Here is an 18,065-nt window from a genome sequence, read left to right as displayed (position 1 = left end):
AGGGGGTCTCAGTGCCCGCATACCTGACTAACTACCTACTAAAAGTGAGCACACCCATACACACACACCCATACACACACACCCATACACACACACCCATACACACACACCCATACGAGCCACAATACCATCTGGTACCACCCATGTTCAAAACAAACATGGGTAAATTCTACTTCTGAAGCACCGCCAAACCCAAGCGTGGAGAGCCCTGACCCACTCCCTCAAAACCTGCACATCACTTGCATCGTTTTTTTTGCCGTCTAGTGGTAGGTATCTTACCTTAAAGAACATCCATCGTGTGTCTAGTGGTAGGTATCTTACCTTAAAGAACATCCATCGTGTGTCTAGTGGTAGGTATCTTACCTTAAAGAACATCCATCGTGTGTCTAGTGGTAGGTATCTTACCTTAAAGAACGTCCATCGTGTGTCTAGTGGTAGGTATCTTACCTTAAAGAACATCCATCGTGTGTCTAGTGGTAGGTATCTTACCTTAAAGAACGTCCATCGTGTGTCTAGTGGTAGGTATCTTACCTTAAAGAACATCCATCGTGTGTCTAGTGGTAGGTATCTTACCTTAAAGAACATCCATCGTGTGTCTAGTGGTAGGTATCTTACCTTAAAGAACATCCATCGTGTGTCTAGTGGTAGGTATCTTACCTTAAAGAACATCCATCGTGTGTCTAGTGGTAGGTATCTTACCTTAAAGAACATCCATCGTGTGTCTAGTGGTAGGTATCTTACCTTAAAGAACGTCCATCGTGTGTCTAGTGGTAGGTATCTTACCTTAAAGAACGTGCACCGTGTGTCTAGTGGTAGGTATCTTACCTTAAAGAACGTGCACCGTGTGTCTAGTGGTAGGTATCTTACCTTAAAGAACGTCCATCGTGTGTCTAGTGGTAGGTATCTTACCTTAAAGAACATCCATCGTGTGTCTAGTGGTAGGTATCTTACCTTAAAGAACATCCATCGTGTGTCTAGTGGTAGGTACCTTACCTTAAAGAACATCCATCGTGTGTCTAGTGGTAGGTATCTTACCTTAAAGAACATCCATCGTGTGTCTAGTGGTAGGTATCTTACCTTAAAGAACATCCATCGTGTGTCTAGTGGTAGGTATCTTACCTTAAAGAACGTCCATCGTGTGTCTAGTGGTAGGTATCTTACCTTAAAGAACGTGCACCGTGTGTCTAGTGGTAGGTACCTTACCTTAAAGAACGTGCACTGTGCGTCTAGTGGTAGGTATCTTACCTTAAAGAACGTGCACCGTGTGTCTAGTGGTAGGTATCTTACCTTAAAGAACGTGCACCGTGCGTCTAGTGGTAGGTACCTTACCTTAAAGAACGTGCACCGTGTGTCTAGTGGTAGGTACCTTACCTTAAAGAACGTGCACTGTGCGTCTAGTGGTAGGTATCTTACCTTAAAGAACATCCATCGTGTGTCTAGTGGTAGGTATCTTACCTTAAAGAACATCCATCGTGTGTCTAGTGGTAGGTATCTTACCTTAAAGAACGTCCATCGTGTGTCTAGTGGTAGGTATCTTACCTTAAAGAACATCCATCGTGTGTCTAGTGGTAGGTATCTTACCTTAAAGAACATCCATCGTGTGTCTAGTGGTAGGTATCTTACCTTAAAGAACATCCATCGTGTGTCTAGTGGTAGGTATCTTACTGTTCGGAGTTTTTATAATATGGCCATCCGAAAGGACCAATGACAGGCAGCACACACGGTATAACTCGTGTTAGTCAATTTATTGACATAAATGACCACAGGTTATAAACCAACGGGCAGTATGCTCCTGTCAATGGATTGTAGATAAATGAATGAACGCCACAATCAGACACATATGAGTTCCCTGCGCAGTCGCGCATGCGCAAAGCACTTTCATCAATTACACAAATCATGAAACATCACTACAATGAAACGTATTATGTAACTATGAGATTATATAAATAGGAAAAGTATGAAATAGACAATAGACAATAGTATGAAATACCCCACAGTTCCCATTATTTATAATAACTTTTAACCCATGACTTTTACTGATTTTATACCCATGAATTGTACTGATGGCCCAAAAGAACCGAACACCTCCCACTTGGCCGACTGATCTAGATCCAAGGAGGCCACTAAACACAGTTACATGAGTCTCTCAGTTGGAATATCAACTTATAGTCCATCTTTGTAGGCATATATGTAAAGAAACAAAAACTGAAAATGTCTTTAAAGTTATCATTAGCTCAAAGGCTCACTAAGGAGGTAGGCCCCACCACCTTGCCTCCTACTGAGTGTGAGTTTGCCCCACAGCTCAGCCGCCTCCCAGGGTTACCCACTAACTAAACAAACAAAGTTCAGAGAGTCCTTTGGGTACCCATGGTGAGGACTTTCATACCTCCTGCTGGTCTTCAGCAGGTATCAACACGACCAGTCTCCGCACATCTCTGCGAAGGATGATGGTCGAAGGCAGGGTAGAGTCTTTAGCCCGGGTTCTGGATACAAGAGGTGCAGGAGAGGCCATACAGGTCGCCACGTCAGCATCCCGAACCACTCCAGTCTCATCCGGATAGGTGACGACGATTCTGCCGAGCCGGAACTGCCCCCTCAGGGCGTTCTGGTCTGCGATCCAGACCAGATCTCCAATCTTGACACTTCTTTCTGCTCGATGCCACTTGTGCCGGATAAACAAGTTCGGTCCCGCCAGCTCACTCCATTTCGACCAGAACTTGTCCACCCCAGCCTGGACAGCCCTCAGTCTGCGCCAAGGGTGGGTTTCCACGTCGATCCCGTGCATGTCTCCTCCTTGTCCGGTGCGCCCCAGGATAAGGGAGTTAGGAGTCAAGTACTCCACTGTTTCCTCTTGCTCCTGTGCGACGGCGTCGATGGGTCGCTCGTTAGTTAAGTTGGCTGCTGAGTAGAGAAGGGTCTGGAACTCCCCCCAGGTGTAGCAGCTGCTTGTTCCACCGAGGCTACTGAGAGCTCTTTTGATGAGTTTGACAGCTGCCTCTGCTGCTCCATTTCTGTGAGGCGAGTCTGCAGGATGGAACTCCCACTGCCATTCAGTGCCATTTTTTGCTGCTATGCTCTCGACTGACGACTTCTGTAGACAAGCAAGATGCTTGTGTAGTTCTTTCAGAGCAGGCTTGGCGCCCATGAAATTTGTGCCTCTGTCGGACCATAACTTCCGGGGATGTCCCCTCAGCGCGGTGAATCTGGAGTAGGCCTGAAGGAAGCTCTCAGAAGACAAATCGTCGACAAGGTCAGCATGGACTGCCCTGGAAGCCATGCAGCAATACACGACTCCCCAGACCTTTTTCTTGGTCCGTTTCTTTACAGCATCCATCACCTCGAAAGGGCCGAAAAGGTCCAATGTGGTATACTCGAATGGATTTGCTCTGCTAGTACGCTCACGAGGAAGGTCGCTCATTACTTGCCGACATAGCCTTGCTCTTTGCTTCTTGCAAGTGATGCACGCGTTGATAGCCTTCTTGACTGTCCTCCGGCCTTCTACGACCCAGGCTTTTCTTCTTGTGCGCAGCAGTGTGGCAGAGACACCTTCATGATTGGCCTCGTGAGCTTCACTAGTCAGCAAAGTCCCCAGCCATGACTGGAAAGGGATTAACGGTACAGCTGCACCGTCTTCATTCCAAGATTGGACTCTACCGCCGCAAAGCAAGAGCCCAGTGTTGTTATCTTTGGTTACAACCAGGCGGTTCAGGGTTGTAGTCTGGAAGTCCACACCGTCCTGAGCTGCAAGTGCCAGATCTTGGAAGGCCATTGTTCTCTCTTCTGCGGACAGCTTAGAACCCTTCGCCTCCCACTTTGCTGAGTCAGAGGCTCTGTATTTTAGATTCAGCCAGAATTCTGCCATTCGCCGAGCCCAGGCGACAGTTCCACATAGTTTTGACAAGCTACTGAACCGTTGAGGGTCAACTAGGCGCACAAGAGCCACGCCCCAGGGTTTCCTCTTCGGCTTTTCTGCTGCGTGAGTTGGACCTTGGTCTTTTGGCGATGGCCGCAGTGCATTAACTCCCACGTCTGCCCCAACATCAGGGCTTGAGACCTTTTGTGATTGAGCCCTGGTGACTACAGCTGAAAACGCCTTTCTTTGCAACTTTTTTATGTCATCAGCGACTTTAGTCACAATTTCGCTAGCCATCTTCACAGGCCACTCAGCTTCAGGTCGTTTCAGGAATGCAGGGCCTTGTTGCCACTCTGACTCTTCATCAAGCTCTTCAGGAATTGCTCCCCTTGTGACGATGTCGGATATGTTGAGGTTGCCGTCGACCCACCTCCAATCTTCCACTGACCCAGCCATCTGTATTTCTCCGATGCGATTGGAGAAGAAGGTCTGGTAGCCGTAACTATCCTTCTGAATCGCTCCCAGGATGGTTTGGCTATCCACAAAGTGGACCCAGCGTGCAACCTCTATGCGGCAGTGCTTCTCAAAGTACCTTTTCAGACGGGTTGCGAAGACGGCACCGCATAACTCTGCCTTGATCACGTCTCCTTTCTGGTCAAGAGGAGTGAGTTTGGCTTTTGACTCAGCCAACCTCACGACGATCCCTTCTTGCGTCTCCCAACGGAGATAGAGAACGGCGCCGTAAGAAGCCTCACTTCCATCTGAGAACGTGACTCCCAAAGGGTGGCCTAAGGCTCCAAAAGGTGTGAGGCTTCTCTCAAACCTGATCTGGCCGAGTCTCACATACTCCTCAAAGAGTCGTATAGCAGCCTCCCGGAGTTTTGGCGAGAGTGGTTCATCCCACGTGTCTTTTGTTGAATTGCCTATACTTGCTTCTTGGTAGGATTCCCTCACGAGCATCGCTCCTTTCTGCTTTGCTGGTGTGGCAAGTCCAATAGGGTCGTAGAAACCAGCGACTTGACTTAGAAGTATTCGACGAGTCAAGGGGTTTGGAGTGTTGCTTCTGACTTCATCTTCGCGTAAATCAATTCCCGTCCTCATCTTGCCTCGCTTCTTTGAGAAATTGATGGACGTCATCACACGAAGTTTGTCGGTCTCAGGCTCGTAGCCAACACCTAGAGCCTTACTTTCTTCGTCTCGCATCTGGTTAGGCAACACCAGAGTCTTGGGCACAGACAAAGTTGTTTCACAGTTACTGGAGTCGGCCTCAGTTTCTGACCTCCCACTTTGGCCTGTCAAGACCCACGGTTTTAGGGAGAAGCCTCCAGCCTTCAAGATCTTCTCGACACCTTTGGTGATCTTCTCCAGTGTCTTGATATCGTTGTGGGATGTCAAAATGTCATCGACATAGCTGTCTTCTACCAGAACGCGGCGCTCTTCAACCATGGCTGCAAACTGTGGAAGGTTTGCCGTTTCTCTCATGGCAACCTGGGCGATACAACCAGCGGGTTTGTCTCCGATGTTGACCCTTACGACGACGAAGACTTCAATCTCATCCTCTGGGTTGTCTCTCCAGAGGAATCGATGGAGTTGAACTTCTTCGTCTTTCAACCACACGGAGTTATACATTTTCTTCACGTCGCCTAGGGCGGCGTACAATCCAGTCCTGAATCTGAGAAGGACTCCTCTGATTAAATTGAGGACATCTGGACCCTTGTGCAGAAGGTCATTCAAACTCACCCCATGGAACTCTTGGCTGCTGTTCCACACAATTCTCACAGGGGTAGAGGATGAGTGGGGGTTAGGCGCTACTAGATGACTGATGTACCACTTCGGTCCCTTCCAGCTGTTGGATTCTTCTTTAGTGAGTTTAGCAGCGGCTCCCCTTGAGATCATGTCGTGGATTTGCTCTTTGTACGCAGCCTTCCACTCTGGCTCCCTTTCGAGGCGTTTCTCTGTGTTCAAGAAAGTCGCCTCCACTGCACGTCGGTTGTCTGGAAGTGCCGCGGGGTCTCCTTTCCATGGGTAAGCTGCATCCCAGTGAGGAGTCGCTGTGCTTGTCAGCTAGCACATAGGTGAGGCATTCTTTGATCTTTTCAATTTCTCTTTCCTCTCCTAGTGTCATTTCCTTGCCTCCAGGGGGACATCTACCGCACTTACAGCCTCCACATTGAGGGTCGCAGGCCGCACCAACGCTGTCCCACTTGAACCATTCGATTACTTCTTTGTTGGTAGCCGCAGTACTCCGGAGGATCGTTTCTCTACCTTCCACGTCAGCTTCGACAGGTTCTGTCGGATCAGCAAGAACTTCTCTGTAGGCCTTCGAAGCTGTTCTCATTGACCGTGCGAAGTGAGTCTCAGACCTATGCACCGCCAGGTCTACCTCCTCGAAGAGGTCAGGATGAGTCCCACCGACCGTCTTCCCGAGAGGACCATCCCAGAGGACGAGGTCTCCCTCCACTTTGACTGGCTGCGGGACTAGGCGACCTTCTCTGTGACTTATCAGCAGGTCGATCTTCTCCGGGCGAACCAGGTCGTGAGCAGTGATGTCTGGGAAGAATTTCAGCAGTTGCTGTGGTGTGACTGCCTGGTTCACCTTTGCAATGCTCTCCAAGCCGTAACACAGGAGTTTGTGCTCTTCCACTGTACCTTTAGGCGTCTTCACTCTCAGTCTTAGAGTATACCTTTTGGTAGCAACTGTCTTCTCCATCCCTCCAACTCCTTGGACAATCAGCTTAATGTTCTCGCCCTTTAGTTTGAGACGTTCAGCAGCGTCGTTAGAGATGTAATTGGTATCTGACGCGAGGTCAATCAGTGTACCGACTAGTTGGCCTGAGTTCGTTGTCACATCTAGAAGCATCATTATGACTGGGTACTCTTTTGGCTCACTGCCAGTGCTAGTGCACACTGTAGTTGAGATCTTGTTTGAGAACGCTTCTTTAAACTCTGCTTTCAGCTCCGGAGAGAGTCTAGCAAAGAGCTCTTCTTGTTTGCCGGTCAGTCCAAGTCCCCTCTTCTCCACTTTGCTTCGCTCACCGTTCTGCACACCATTCTTTCTGTCGTTCATCTTGGTCGGTGGCAACGGACAGAGCAAGTAGTTGTGGTCTGAAGACCCTCCTTTCCGACAATCGTCCTTAGAGCAGAGAAACTTTTGGGTACAACTGCCATCTTCACCATGGAGGCGCAAGCACTTGAAGCATACTCCTGATTTCTTCAGCTGAGCCTTCTTGCTTGACAGGTTGAGCTTCTTGAAGGCTTTGCAGGCAAACAATCTACCTGCATGCCCTTCGTCTCCACAGGCAATGCACGAACTTGGTTGAGAGCCCTTATGGATGGACGTGGCTTTGGTGAACGCCTTCTTCTCTTTACTCTTTTCCCACGATCTATCAGGATAGTCTCTTGAGCTGGGCTGCAGCTGATCCAACTCCTCAAGAATGTCCTCTTGTCTCTTCAGGTACTGCAGTAGATAATCAAAGTGATTTCTGGGTGAAAAGCCGCTTGCAGGGTCGTTTTTGTGAGTGAGCCACTTTTCTTTTAGGGAGTCAGGCAGCTTACTCTCGATTGACTGGGCCACCACCCGATTCTTCACAGCGTCTTCTTCCCCCAGGACTTGGAGATCACGAAGAGCTCTTTCCACAGCCTGAATAAGTTCAATTGTCTTTCTAGGGTTGTTTCCCTTGACAGGCGATAAGTCATGTACTTCCTTAGAAATTAGCAGCACTATTTTCGGCTTGTTTCCATACTTGTTGTCTAGGAGTCTGAACACGTCGTTAGCCGATCCGCAGCTGGACAGCACGAGGTCCCTCTTGACTTTATCGTCCAGGCTGCCTAGAAGATGGAACTTCCTCACATTCTCCAACCCATGAGGGTTTCCCAGCTGTTGAAGGTCCTCCCATTCAGCTTTCCAGCGGTAGTAGTCTCTCATGTTACCGGAGAATGTGGGCAGGCGTGCTCGTTCTAGAGTGATCTGGGGCTTGAAGCTGTGTGACCCTGGGTACATACCGGAAGCACCTTGACCTTGCAGTGGTGTACTTGCGGCGCCTGGAAGGACACCGTAGCTGAGATTTTGGGGCATGCTGTGCAAGCCATGCCGGACTCCGCCTACAGGGGTTTGACCGTCTATGGGGCGGAACAGGTTAGAGACAGGGTGAGAACTAGCTGTCGTGGCTTGCTCTCCCTTCACCGGAACATCTGGCTTTGCCTGTTCTTTCTGCTCCTCTTCGTTGTCAGACCATGCATTGCGTCGCCACTCCCACCTATCCCACAGTCTCTCTTGTCGCTTCCTCAGCTTCCTGCTACGGTCTCTTGACTCCGTTAACTTGGCTAGAGGGATCATGCCAGTCCACTCATCGACCAGTTTGTTGACCTCGTAGACCTCCCGCTCTAGGTTTTTATTCTGCAGTTCGCGCTCCATCCTAGTCAGCTTCATGTAGTCGGTTGCTTCGGCCTGATCCAGGGCGGAGTCAGCCTCTTTGGCGAGGGTGGAGATGTGCTCCTCAGCAAACCTGGTCCAGAAGCCATCCAGGACGAGGTGTTCCACTTCATCGAACTTCCGGTCACATTCCGCTGTTTTGTTGTCGACTTGATCCGCCTTTTTCATGGCCTCTTCATTGTTTGATTCTTGTAGGGCCATGGCATATTCAAATCCAGCATCTGTGACTTTGGTATGTTCTACTTTGAAGTTCCTCCACTCACCTATTAGATCACTTTCTCCCAGTGCGTTCGCTCTGGAGATGAGATAGTTGGCTCTCTTGGTGAATGCAGTCTGGGCTGCTGAGCGCTTCTGCTTCAGCTTCTCCATTTTCTCCTCTTCTGCCATCTTGTTAAAGCGTTGACTCTTTAGTTAGCAGGTGGTATATGAATGGGCTGTAGCTTGATTGCAATGGCAGTGAATGAGTTAAGGTTTTCCGGTCCACTTTTCTTTGAGTAGCCGGGCCTTAGTTTATGACTGCCAGGTCATGGAGTATGACTGGCAGGCCACTTGGTTTGATTGGCAGGTTATCCGGTCCACTTCTCTCCGAGTAGCCGGGCCATGGTTTATAACTGTTCGGAGTTTTTATAATATGGCCATCCGAAAGGACCAATGACAGGCAGCACACACGGTATAACTCGTGTTAGTCAATTTATTGACATAAATGACCACAGGTTATAAACCAACGGGCAGTATGCTCCTGTCAATGGATTGTAGATAAATGAATGAACGCCACAATCAGACACATATGAGTTCCCTGCGCAGTCGCGCATGCGCAAAGCACTTTCATCAATTACACAAATCATGAAACATCACTACAATGAAACGTATTATGTAACTATGAGATTATATAAATAGGAAAAGTATGAAATAGACAATAGACAATAGTATGAAATACCCCACAGTTCCCATTATTTATAATAACTTTTAACCCATGACTTTTACTGATTTTATACCCATGAATTGTACTGATGGCCCAAAAGAACCGAACACTTACCTTAAAGAACATCCATCGTGTGTCTAGTGGTAGGTATCTTACCTTAAAGAACATCCATCGTGTGTCTAGTGGTAGGTATCTTACCTTAAAGAACGTGCACCGTGTGTCTAGTGGTAGGTATCTTACCTTAAAGAACGTCCATCGTGTGTCTAGTGGTAGGTATCTTACCTTAAAGAACGTCCATCGTGTGTCTAGTGGTAGGTATCTTACCTTAAAGAACATCCATCGTGTGTCTAGTGGTAGGTATCTTACCTTAAAGAACGTGCACCGTGTGTCTAGTGGTAGGTATCTTACCTTAAAGAACGTGCACCGTGTGTCTAGTGGTAGGTATCTTACCTTAAAGAACGTCCATCGTGTGTCTAGTGGTAGGTATCTTACCTTAAAGAACGTCCATCGTGTGTCTAGTGGTAGGTATCTTACCTTAAAGAACATCCATCGTGTGTCTAGTGGTAGGTATCTTACCTTAAAGAACATCCATCGTGTGTCTAGTGGTAGGTATCTTACCTTAAAGAACATCCATCGTGTGTCTAGTGGTAGGTATCTTACCTTAAAGAACATCCATCGTGTGTCTAGTGGTAGGTATCTTACCTTAAAGAACGTCCATCGTGTGTCTAGTGGTAGGTATCTTACCTTAAAGAACGTGCACCGTGTGTCTAGTGGTAGGTACCTTACCTTAAAGAACGTGCACTGTGCGTCTAGTGGTAGGTATCTTACCTTAAAGAACGTGCACCGTGCGTCTAGTGGTAGGTACCTTACCTTAAAGAACGTGCACCGTGTGTCTAGTGGTAGGTATCTTACCTTAAAGAACGTGCACCGTGCGTCTAGTGGTAGGTACCTTACCTTAAAGAACGTGCACCGTGTGTCTAGTGGTAGGTATCTTACCTTAAAGAACGTGCACCGTGTGTCTAGTGGTAGGTACCTTACCTTAAAGAACATCCATCGTGTGTCTAGTGGTAGGTATCTTACCTTAAAGAACATCCATCGTGTGTCTAGTGGTAGGTATCTTACCTTAAAGAACGTGCACCGTGTGTCTAGTGGTAGGTATCTTACCTTAAAGAACATCCATCGTGTGTCTAGTGGTAGGTATCTTACCTTAAAGAACATCCATCGTGTGTCTAGTGGTAGGTATCTTACCTTAAAGAACATCCATCGTGTGTCTAGTGGTAGGTATCTTACCTTAAAGAACATCCATCGTGTGTCTAGTGGTAGGTATCTTACCTTAAAGAACATCCATCGTGTGTCTAGTGGTAGGTATCTTACCTTAAAGAACGTGCACCGTGTGTCTAGTGGTAGGTATCTTACCTTAAAGAACGTCCATCGTGTGTCTAGTGGTAGGTATCTTACCTTAAAGAACGTGCACCGTGTGTCTAGTGGTAGGTATCTTACCTTAAAGAACATCCATCGTGTGTCTAGTGGTAGGTATCTTACCTTAAAGAACGTCCATCGTGTGTCTAGTGGTAGGTATCTTACCTTAAAGAACGTCCATCGTGTGTCTAGTGGTAGGTATCTTACCTTAAAGAACATCCATCGTGTGTCTAGTGGTAGGTATCTTACCTTAAAGAACATCCATCGTGTGTCTAGTGGTAGGTATCTTACCTTAAAGAACGTCCATCGTGTGTCTAGTGGTAGGTACCTTACCTTAAAGAACGTGCACCGTGTGTCTAGTGGTAGGTATCTTACCTTAAAGAACGTCCATCGTGTGTCTAGTGGTAGGTATCTTACCTTAAAGAACGTCCATCGTGTGTCTAGTGGTAGGTACCTTACCTTAAAGAACGTGCACCGTGTGTCTAGTGGTAGGTATCTTACCTTAAAGAACGTGCACCGTGTGTCTAGTGGTAGGTATCTTACCTTAAAGAACGTGCACCGTGTGTCTAGTGGTAGGTATCTTACCTTAAAGAACGTGCACCGTGTGTCTAGTGGTAGGTATCTTACCTTAAAGAACGTGCACCGTGCGTCCAGGGCGCAGGTGAAGTGGTAGGTGTTGGTGCATCTCAGTCTCTGACAGCCGCTCGTGGCGCCCGTCCTCTGACACTGGACGCAGCGGACCGACAGGCCGCGCCGCAGCGCCAACTCCACGTTGATCAGCGCTCCCGCCTGGGTCTCGTACACCTCGCTCGACCACAGAGCGCAGTTCAGGTGAACCTGGAGAGAGAGAGAGAGGGGGAGAGAGAGAGATAGATGAGTTACTAGGCATATTAAAGGCACCAGACCTGAAATCCAACAGAAGGGAACATGTTTCAACCTTCTGCCTATCCTTTAACACAATCCATGCCGGGATTCCTTCAAAATAGGAGCTCTGGGGTGCCGGAAAGACATGGCCGCTTTTACTCTGAAACCCACGACCCGGAAACAATCTGCAAAAAAAGTTTGCTTTACATTGCTAGCTTACACTGCTATTGTTTTAATTTATACGATATATGATCCAAAAAGCGTTATTTTGAGGGAGAGACGGATGAGGAGCAGAAATTAAGCGCTAGTATATCGATCAGTTCAAAACCACGGAGAGCGCCCTGGATTAGAAGAGACGAGTCATTCTTTCTGCCGCGCTAACAGCTAAGTCAACGGTAAGCTAACATGAGCCCAGAGAGTGTAGCATAGGGTAGCCGAAAGGCAAAATGACAAATAAAAAAAAGGGAATAAATTCAGAATATTCTTCTCTCGCCCGGTATCATTGAGGATGCTTCAGGGTCTACACACGTCCTATGAACGTGTCGGTTGGGATCCGGACGTTTGGACACGTCCTACGGACGGAACGTGTTAACGCAATCAGTGCCGGGATTTCTTTCAAAATAGCAGCTCGGGGTGCCGCGCAGATATGGCAGCTTTTACTTTGAAAAAGTTATTTCGTTTGATATCAATGAAAAAGCGCTAGGACGTGTGTGTACCACAGTGACGTAAATATGTTTTCAATGTAATGGGTCCCAGGGACATTAGAGTACAGTATCGCATCCCAGGACCCCCGGAGGGTGACATGATTGCGTCTTTTCTAGGTTTAGTGAGTTTAAGGATGCAGACTATCAGCATCACTGTAGTAGATTTAGTTTTAAGTTATATAGTAGATAGTAGATCTACTATATAAGTAGATCTACTAGCCAACCAATGCTAGCTAGCATCCACAGCCAAAATCCCTGCATGCACACATGCACACCATCTTTATTGGCAATACGGCTCAAAATGAGACGCAATAAACATGATCAGCGCGTAAAAAAAGATGAATGCTCCCTCGCGCTAATGAAAACACTGATCGCATCACTACTAGGCCTCGTTGGGCCTCCGCCCCCCTTCTTCTCTCATGTTGCAAATTCGTCTGGAACCTGAAGCATCTACTGCCCCCTGGTGTCCAAGGAGTTGTTATATAGTGGATTTAGTTCTGGGAGCCACAGACTCACCCATAGGTCCAGGTTTTGGGACTCACCCATAGGTCCAGGTTTTGGGACTCACCCATAGGTCCAGGTTTTGGGACTCACCCATAGGTCCAGGTTTTGGGACTCACCCATAGGTCCAGGTTTTGGGACTCACCCATAGGTCCAGGTTTTGGGACTCACCCATAGGTCCAGGTTTTGGGACTCACCCATAGATCCAGGTCCAGGTTCAGCAGCCTGGTCGGCAGGGCAGGAATTTCACGGCGGCCACGGCGGCCATGGCCGTCGTTGCCCCTCTCTTTGGCCGTGTGCCCCTCGAAAAAGTATATGCCCATACGGCCACAGTGGCCGTGGTGCCCCGACCGGCGCCCACAGAAGTTCATTTTACCGTTTATCGCAATTTTCCAGTCATTACGGTAACCAATGTTCCCCTCACGTCCCGCGCAGAACAAATTTGTGTTGTAGTTGTGTTGCCATTTGCAAAGTGGTTTGATTATTTTGCGGTACTTTGCCTTAATAACTACCCCCGCTGCCGCTGGTCGTCATGACGCGCGCATACACACACACACACACACACACACACACACACACACACACACCCGCACGCCTCCTCCTCCGCGCCACACATACACGCACTGACAGAGTAAACAGAGGGCATTTAGCCCACACGCTGCCTACTAGTGTAGCTAATCTAGCTATCCGGTCAAACTGCAACTATCACTCAAAACAAAACAATGTTTCCTACAGTTGCGACAGTGTGGCGGTCCTACGTCACATGTATTAACGTTGGTCGGACATGGTCCAGCTGATTTCCTTTTGTCTAATGCGAAACAGCGTGGCTGTCCATACAAGGAGGAGATCTACCGAATCTATCTAGCCCACCAAAACAAACATAAATGTACTTTTGCGTCGCATTATGGATAGCGACAGAAAGATACCATGGATATAATTAAACAATTGTTCCCCTGTGCACAGCACACACTGTCTCCAGGTAAGAACAAAAAACTGATTTGAAGCTGCACTTTCACTTTGTGTTGACTTACTGCAGAGTCCTCAGTCCTGCAGCGGTGCAGCCCCACAATGGAGAAATGATCTTATCTGTCACTAACCTCTCTACAATGCCATGTTATTCAATATATTAGTTTAGCACAAAATATAGGCTTTTCTAAACCAAGCCCTTATTCAAAAGTTATGTAGGCTGTCATTGTATTTTATGTGAATTAACTCACAGTTTAACCCAATGATCCTCAGCCATTTAAATTTCAAGGACCCCCAAATTAAATTTATATTAATTAGCCTAGGGTGACAGCCTGACAGGGTCCTAGGCCATTTCATTATGATTTTCATCTCTGGACTGGGTCCCCAAAACATGTTTACAATATTTTACAACAGTAGCTACTTATATTTTGTTATTTAAAGCTGTGATTATTTATTTAAGAAGCACTGTTCTGAACCAATGTTCATCGGAAAATCATTTTTTAATTGATGGCCTTCATGCCCTGGCACTTGGCCTTGTGCCCTTAAAAAGTTGACCACACTAAAGGCCAAGTGGCCTTGCCCCTAAAAGGATGAAATTCCAGGCCTGCTGGTCGGTCCAGGTTTTGTGACTCACCCATAGATCCAGGTCCAGGTTTTGGGACTCACCCATAGATCCAGGTCCAGGTTCAGCAGCCTGGTCGGTCCAGGTCTTGTGACTCACCCATAGATCCAGATCCAGGTTCAGCAGCCGGGCCGGTCCGTCCGTCTGTCCGTCCCCCTGCTGGTGACAGAAGCAGCATCGCCGCTGGTCTCTGGGCAGCGGCTCCGGTCGTAGACACGCCCCCAACTTCCTGAGCAACGAGTCTATTTCCTCCTCCGTCGGCATGGAGACGGCCTCGTTCACCACGCTGTGGCCCCTGGGTAACGGGGAGGAGAAGCACAGTGAGCTAACAGGCTAACAGGCTAACACCAGGGCAAAACCTGGGCAGGGTGATGCTAACATGCTAACCTGTGCAGGGTGATGCTAACAGGGCGATGCTAACATGCTAACCTGTGCAGGGTGATGCTAACAGGGCGATGCTAACATGCTAACCTGTGCAGGGTGATGCTAACAGGGCGATGCTAACATGCTAACCTGTGCAGGGTGATGCTAACAGGGCGATGCTAACATGCTAACCTGGGCAGGGCGATGCTAACAGGGCGATGCTAACATGCTAACCTGGGCAGGGTGATGCTAACAGGGCGATGCTAACATGCTAACCTGTGCAGGGTGATGCTAATATTCCAGCGGCGCCAACGGGAGCACTTCATCCTCTTCCCGTGGCGTGATGATAACTCCTCCCCTCCGGGCACCGTGCGTGGGCGGGGCTTCAACTTCACTGTCACCTGTCAATCAATGAATAGACCAATCAATCTCTCCGTTTGAAGGCAGTGTAAGTGACATAGTTTGGTTTAAACAGTATTTTCCTTAACCCGTTTAGACCCGAGGACGGTTCTACATGTCGTCTAAATCCTGACAGTTTTCTGAAAAACGTTTTTATGTCAGTGGTTCTGAAACTATTTCATGGCCGCCGACCCCCATCTGAAAATATGTAGTTCCCACCCCCAGAAGCAAAGATTTTAGTTAAAAAAGATTTGCGCCACATTTTCACGATTTTTCGAAAATAGCAGACCTACAAGCTCATAGCGCGGCACCGAGTGCCGCGCTATGAGCTTGCAGGTCTGCTGTTTTTCAACAGCTAAAAGTATAACATAATTAAAACAAACTTAAACTAGAAAAAGTGCCCTTCTGGGCACAGGTCTCCACCAGGAGGATAGGACTGTGTGAGATGTTTGGCAAAATGTTTAGGAGAACATGTTTGCCTTTGATGGCAATTGGATGATTTGAGGCATTTTGTTCCAAAAATGTGTTTTGCAAAAATCAACCTGTTGGTGGCGCTATAACAGGCCAATGTGAAAAGGGTGGGATATATTCCTCCGCCTAGTAAGAAAATGTGTGAAAGATTTCACGTAAATTGCATGCTGCGTTCATGATTTGAGGCTATTGTTCAAAACGGGGCAATCGTGCAAACTGTGAAAGCCAATTATAGCCAATTAGGATGGAATATGAAATATCGGACAGATCCGACTTGAGCACATGACCATAGAGATACTGTGTAACGATTTGTGAGATTTTTGGACAGAATCTGGAGGAGTAATATCAAAAAATGTGTTTTACAAAAGTCGGCCTCCTGGTGGCGCTATAAAAGGCAGATGCGGAAAATACAGGTGAAAGGTTTGTCCTTGGCCTCTAGGGAGTGTGCATGCAACGTTTCACGCAGATCGGTGTAGTTTTAGGTAAAACATGTGAAAAGCTGCCTCATGGTGGCGCTATAACTGGCCGTTCTGGAAAATGTGGGGCAGAGGTTCATCGTTGGCATCCAGGGAGTGTGTGTGCAAAGTTTGGCATCGGCCGGGTTAACGGTGCCGGAGATTAGCTGTACACAGACGGACGGAAGGAAGGACGGACACACACACGGACGGACGGACACACGGACGGAGTGCAAAACATACTCTCTCCCCATGCCCAGAATGGGTTAAAATGGCTCTGCTAAACCAGTTGTTTTCAACCTATTTCACATCAAGGTCCATTAATTATTGTCTCCACCAGGCCGAAGGCATGGGGAGAGAGTATGTTTTGCACTCCGTCCGTGTGTGTGTCCGTCCGTCCGTGTGTGTGTCCGTCCGTCCTTCCTTCCGTCCGTCTGTGTACAGCTAATCTCCGGCACCGTTAACCCGGCCGATGCCAAACTTTGCACACACACTCCCTGGATGCCAATGATGAACCTCTGCCCCACATTTTCCAGAACGGCCAGTTATAGCGCCACCATGAGGCAGCTTTTCACATGTTTTACCTAAAACTGCACCGATCTGCGTGAAACGTTGCATGCACACTCCCTAGAGGCCAAGGACAAACCTTTCACCTGTATTTTCCGCATCTGCCTTTTATAGCGCCACCAGGAGGCCGACTTTTGTAAAACACATTTTTTGATATTACTCCTCCAGATTCTGTCCAAAAATCTCACAAATCGTTACACAGTATCTCTATGGTCATGTGCTCAAGTCGGATCTGTCTGATATTTCATATTCCATCCTAATTGGCTATAATTGGCTTTCACAGTTTGCAAGATTGCCCTGTTTTGAACAATAGCCTCAAATCATGAACGCAGCATGCAATTTACGTGAAATCTTTCACACATTTTCTTACTAGGCTGAGGAATATATCCCACCCTTTTCACATTGGCCTGTTATAGCGCCACCAACAGGTAGATTTTTGCAAAACACATTTTTGGAACAAAATGCCTCAAATCATCCAATTGCCATCAAAAGCGTATGAAGAAATGGCAATCGGTACACATGATCTCTGTAGTCATGTGATCAAGACGAGTCTGTTGGATTTCTCAGATTGTACACTGATTGGCTAAGATTGCCTTCCAAAGTTTTCAGGAGTGGCCCGTTTTGTACAAAATGATGTCCTGCTCATCCAGAATTCTAGCCTCAGACATGCTATGAGTGATCTGGCTCTGCATTTCCTCAACAAAATGAAGAAAATTGTTGCAAAAACAAATTAAAAAAAAACATCCTCCTGAACATTTTGCCAAACATCACATCCTATCCTCCTGGTGGAGACCTGTGCCCGGAAGGGCAGTTTTTCTAGTTAATTCTGCATCTGAGCCACGGACCACCGTTTGATGACATTTAGCCTCTCAGACCCATCTGAGCCACGGAACCACCGTTTGATGACATTTAGCCTCTCAGACCCATCTGAGCCACGGACCACCGTTTGATGACATTTAGCCTCTCAGACCCATTTGAGCCACGGACCACCATTTGATGACATTTAGCCTCGCAGACCCATTTGAGCCACGGACCACCGTTTGATGACATTTAGCCTCTCAGACCCATTTGAGCCACGGAACCACCGTTTGATGACATTTAGCCTCTCAGACCCATTTGAGCCACGGACCACCATCTGATAACCTTTAGCCTCTCAGACCCATTTGAGCCACGGACCACCATCTGATAACATTTAGCCTCTCAGACCCATTTGAGCCACGGACGACCATCTGATAACATTTAGCCTCTCAGACCCATTTGAGCCACGGACCACCATTTGATGACATTTAGCCTCTCAGACCCATTTGAGCCACGGACCACCATTTGATGACATTTAGCCTCTCAGACCCATTTGAGCCACGTACCACCATTTGATGACATTTAGCCTCTCAGACCCATTTGAGCCACGGAACCACCGTTTGATGACATTTAGCCTCTCAGACCCATTTGAGCCACGGAATCACCATTTGTTGACATTTAGCCCCCCCCCCCCCAGAAGTAAAGATTTGAGTAAAAAACGTTCGCTCT

The 18,065-nt window shown here is 47.7% G+C and overlaps 1 protein-coding gene across 1 annotated transcript in view; it reads right to left on the bottom strand.

The window, feature by feature from the left end:
- Nucleotides 1–18,065, bottom strand: part of LOC306919017 (uncharacterized protein) — a 193,311-nt gene that overhangs the window by 20,057 nt on the left and 155,189 nt on the right. Inside the window, exons 72-74 of the mRNA XM_079531859.1 lie at nt 14,923–15,047; nt 14,383–14,578; nt 11,254–11,463 (exon numbers count right to left, since the gene is read on the bottom strand). Of these exons, the coding sequence (XP_079387985.1) occupies nt 11,254–11,463; nt 14,383–14,578; nt 14,923–15,047 (531 nt within the window). The remainder of the gene's footprint in view (nt 1–11,253; nt 11,464–14,382; nt 14,579–14,922; nt 15,048–18,065) is intronic.

This window comes from Electrona antarctica (genome assembly GCF_951216825.1).
Source record: "Electrona antarctica genome assembly, contig: scaffold_71, whole genome shotgun sequence".
Lineage (NCBI taxonomy): Eukaryota > Metazoa > Chordata > Actinopteri > Myctophiformes > Myctophidae > Electrona > Electrona antarctica.
The sequence above is the reverse complement of the archived record's forward strand: the minus strand, read 5'-3'. Positions and strand labels throughout refer to the sequence as shown.